The sequence below is a fragment of the Mastomys coucha genome, unplaced genomic scaffold, assembly GCF_008632895.1.
Source record: "Mastomys coucha isolate ucsf_1 unplaced genomic scaffold, UCSF_Mcou_1 pScaffold2, whole genome shotgun sequence".
NCBI classification, from domain to species: domain Eukaryota; kingdom Metazoa; phylum Chordata; class Mammalia; order Rodentia; family Muridae; genus Mastomys; species Mastomys coucha.
In genome coordinates this window covers 17071946-17074529 of record NW_022196902.1, presented here as the reverse complement: position 1 = coordinate 17074529, position 2584 = coordinate 17071946, and the positions used below count along the sequence as shown (strand labels likewise).

General features: G+C 39.4%; 1 protein-coding gene across 1 annotated transcript in view; it reads left to right on the top strand.

Moving 5' to 3' along the window:
* Positions 1 to 2584, top strand: part of Enpp1 (ectonucleotide pyrophosphatase/phosphodiesterase 1) — a 145780-nt gene that overhangs the window by 37074 nt on the left and 106122 nt on the right. Inside the window, 2 exon segments of the mRNA XM_031380749.1 lie at positions 1157 to 1282; positions 2416 to 2476. Of these exon segments, the coding sequence (XP_031236609.1) occupies positions 1157 to 1282; positions 2416 to 2476 (187 nt within the window).

Genomic DNA, 2584 nt, shown 5'->3' with positions numbered 1-2584 from the left:
TTTTTTTTAAGATTTATTTATTATTATAAATGAGTACACTGTAGCTGTCTTCAGACGCACCAGAAGAGAGCATTAGATTTCATCACAGGCAATTGTGAGCCACCATGTGGTTGCTGGGATTTGAACTCAGGACCTTCGGAAGAGCAATCAGTGCTCTTAACCGCTGAGCCATCTCACTATCCCCTAATTAAGGCATTCTTGTCAGAACAACCTAAGACAAACACAGTCTTGTTTATGAAATAATAAAATGGGGAGATGTGGAGAGCTTTTTGGGGCCACTTGGCAGGAATCTGACTTTGGGCCAGGACAAGGAAGTAAGCTCAGGCAGGAATCTGGTTTTAGGCTAGAACAAAGAAGTAGGCTTCAGGCAAGAACATGACTTTGGGTTAGGACAGGGAAGTAGGCCCAGATATCTTGGCCATCCTGATAAGCTCCTAGAAACAGCATTCAAGGGAGTTATCCTGGGACTTTGTTTGTTGCCTTGATTATTTGAATTTATTCTCTTGCTTGTTTATCAACCTAGAACCGCCCCTATTTTTTGCATGTAATTAAAATAGTATAAAATCACATTGGGAAAAAATAAACCTGCCTCAGCCTCAGAACTAACTGGGGTCATGCTATTAAATAAATAAATAAATAAATAAATAAATAAATAATACCATTGAAACAAAAAATTGAGATAGAAGTCAAAATTTAGGGATTTTTTTTGTTTAGCTGGGTTTTTTGTTTTGTTTTGCTTTTGACTCAAGAGTCTTGTTCTATAGCCTTGGCTGGCCTCCAAAGTGCCGTTCTCCTGCCTCTGCTTCTTGAATACTAGAATTACAGTTGTTTACTAGCATGCATAGTTCTAGATTTAACTTTGAGAATCCTGAAAATGGCTGCTGGAACAAGTCAGAGTTTTCTTATGTTTGTACAATAATGATGTGCCCCAGTTTATAAACCATGAAACCCCAGGTTTCTAGTGAAATATTTCTGGTAGGTGGCATGTTTGCCATCTGTTAGATCAGAAAGTCTGGGCAGAATCACAATCTTGGGACTCAGTTATAAAATGAGTTATCATCTCTTATCCTCTTGTCCAAAAAGTGTTGATTTTACAGTTGTGTTGAACTTGAATCCTAAGTGTTTGTTTGTTTGTTTGTTTGATGCTGATTTCTAGCACATATATGGACTTGCAACAAATTCAGGTGCGGTGAGAAGAGGCTGTCCAGATTCGTGTGCTCCTGTGCAGACGACTGCAAAACCCACAATGACTGTTGCATCAACTACAGCTCTGTGTGCCAAGGTCAGCTTTCCCACACTGGGCTCTCCTGGAGCCCTGGGCATCTTCCTTTGGGGGGGGTTGGCATCAGCATTATCTTTTCTAGGAGTAGCTGTATTCATTGACATTACAGTAGCAGATATGTTGATGGGCCAATCACATTTGCAGAAAGAGACTTGTAAAACGTTTATTATGGAATGGCTCTGATGTATACATGAACTAAGAACATGAGATGTTATCCAGCTGGATGATAGTTACTACCCGTACATGGTTGACCTTATTTTACCTGAAGCCAACTTTCTATTATTTTTTTCCAACCATCCTCCTTATGCCATTTAGATGGTGTCTACATACTCAATACTGTACTTGAGTATGGATTGGGTTCCAGTTCTGGCCAAGGTTTCCTTGTAATATAGGAGCACAGTTTTGGCCATGGAGCACTAGAGCTGGCTTGATGAGACCAGGCATTCAGGGTGGGCTGGCTGAGGATGGGCAATCACTCTGAAGGATGCTAACAGTGTTCTAATGTTTTGCTCAAGAATTATAAGTTGTCTTGAAATCTCTATCAGAACATGAGTCTAAATGTGAGGGAACTAAGCCACCAAAGTACCAATTGTGTAGAGAGGCTGGGACAGGCTATACATTCTGGCTGAAAATACTAAGATTTAGAAAACAGTTCTCAAGTTCCATAACCTGTGAGGATACTTCAGTCCACCAATGCTAAGTCCTTTGTATATTAAGTTGTGTAGTGTTTGCACATAACGTGTGCATTTCTTCACACATACCTTAAAGGCTCTGCAATTACTCACAGTACCCATGGAATACAGGTGTTATGTAAATAATTGGTATACAATACCACTTAGGAAATTAAAGTATAATGTTCAATACTGATGCAATTCCAAAAAATAAATATTTTCAGCCTACAGTTGGTTAAATCTGTGGGTGCAGAATATTCAGAGATGGGGATGAGCAGCGTATCCGCATGCTGCAGCTCTGTATTCTGTTCTCTCCTGTCGACCGTTATTTTGAAGCAGAACAAGTCTCTATATTTATGGTATTTGTCTTCTGTCAATGCCTTGAGATGTCTGTTTTGCTTTGGGGATCTATGTTGCTGTGTCTGAAAACACTGCATTCCTGCCATTTTGAAAATATTCCAGATAAGAAGAGTTGGGTAGAAGACGCATGTGAAAGCATCAATACAGCACAGTGTCCAGCAGAGTAAGCGCATGTCCTGAGACATACATATTTTCCCTTTTTGAGAAGGGTCTTTTCTTTCTCTTTCTAAATTAAGATTAAAAATAGTAATAAATCATTGGTTAGTTAAAC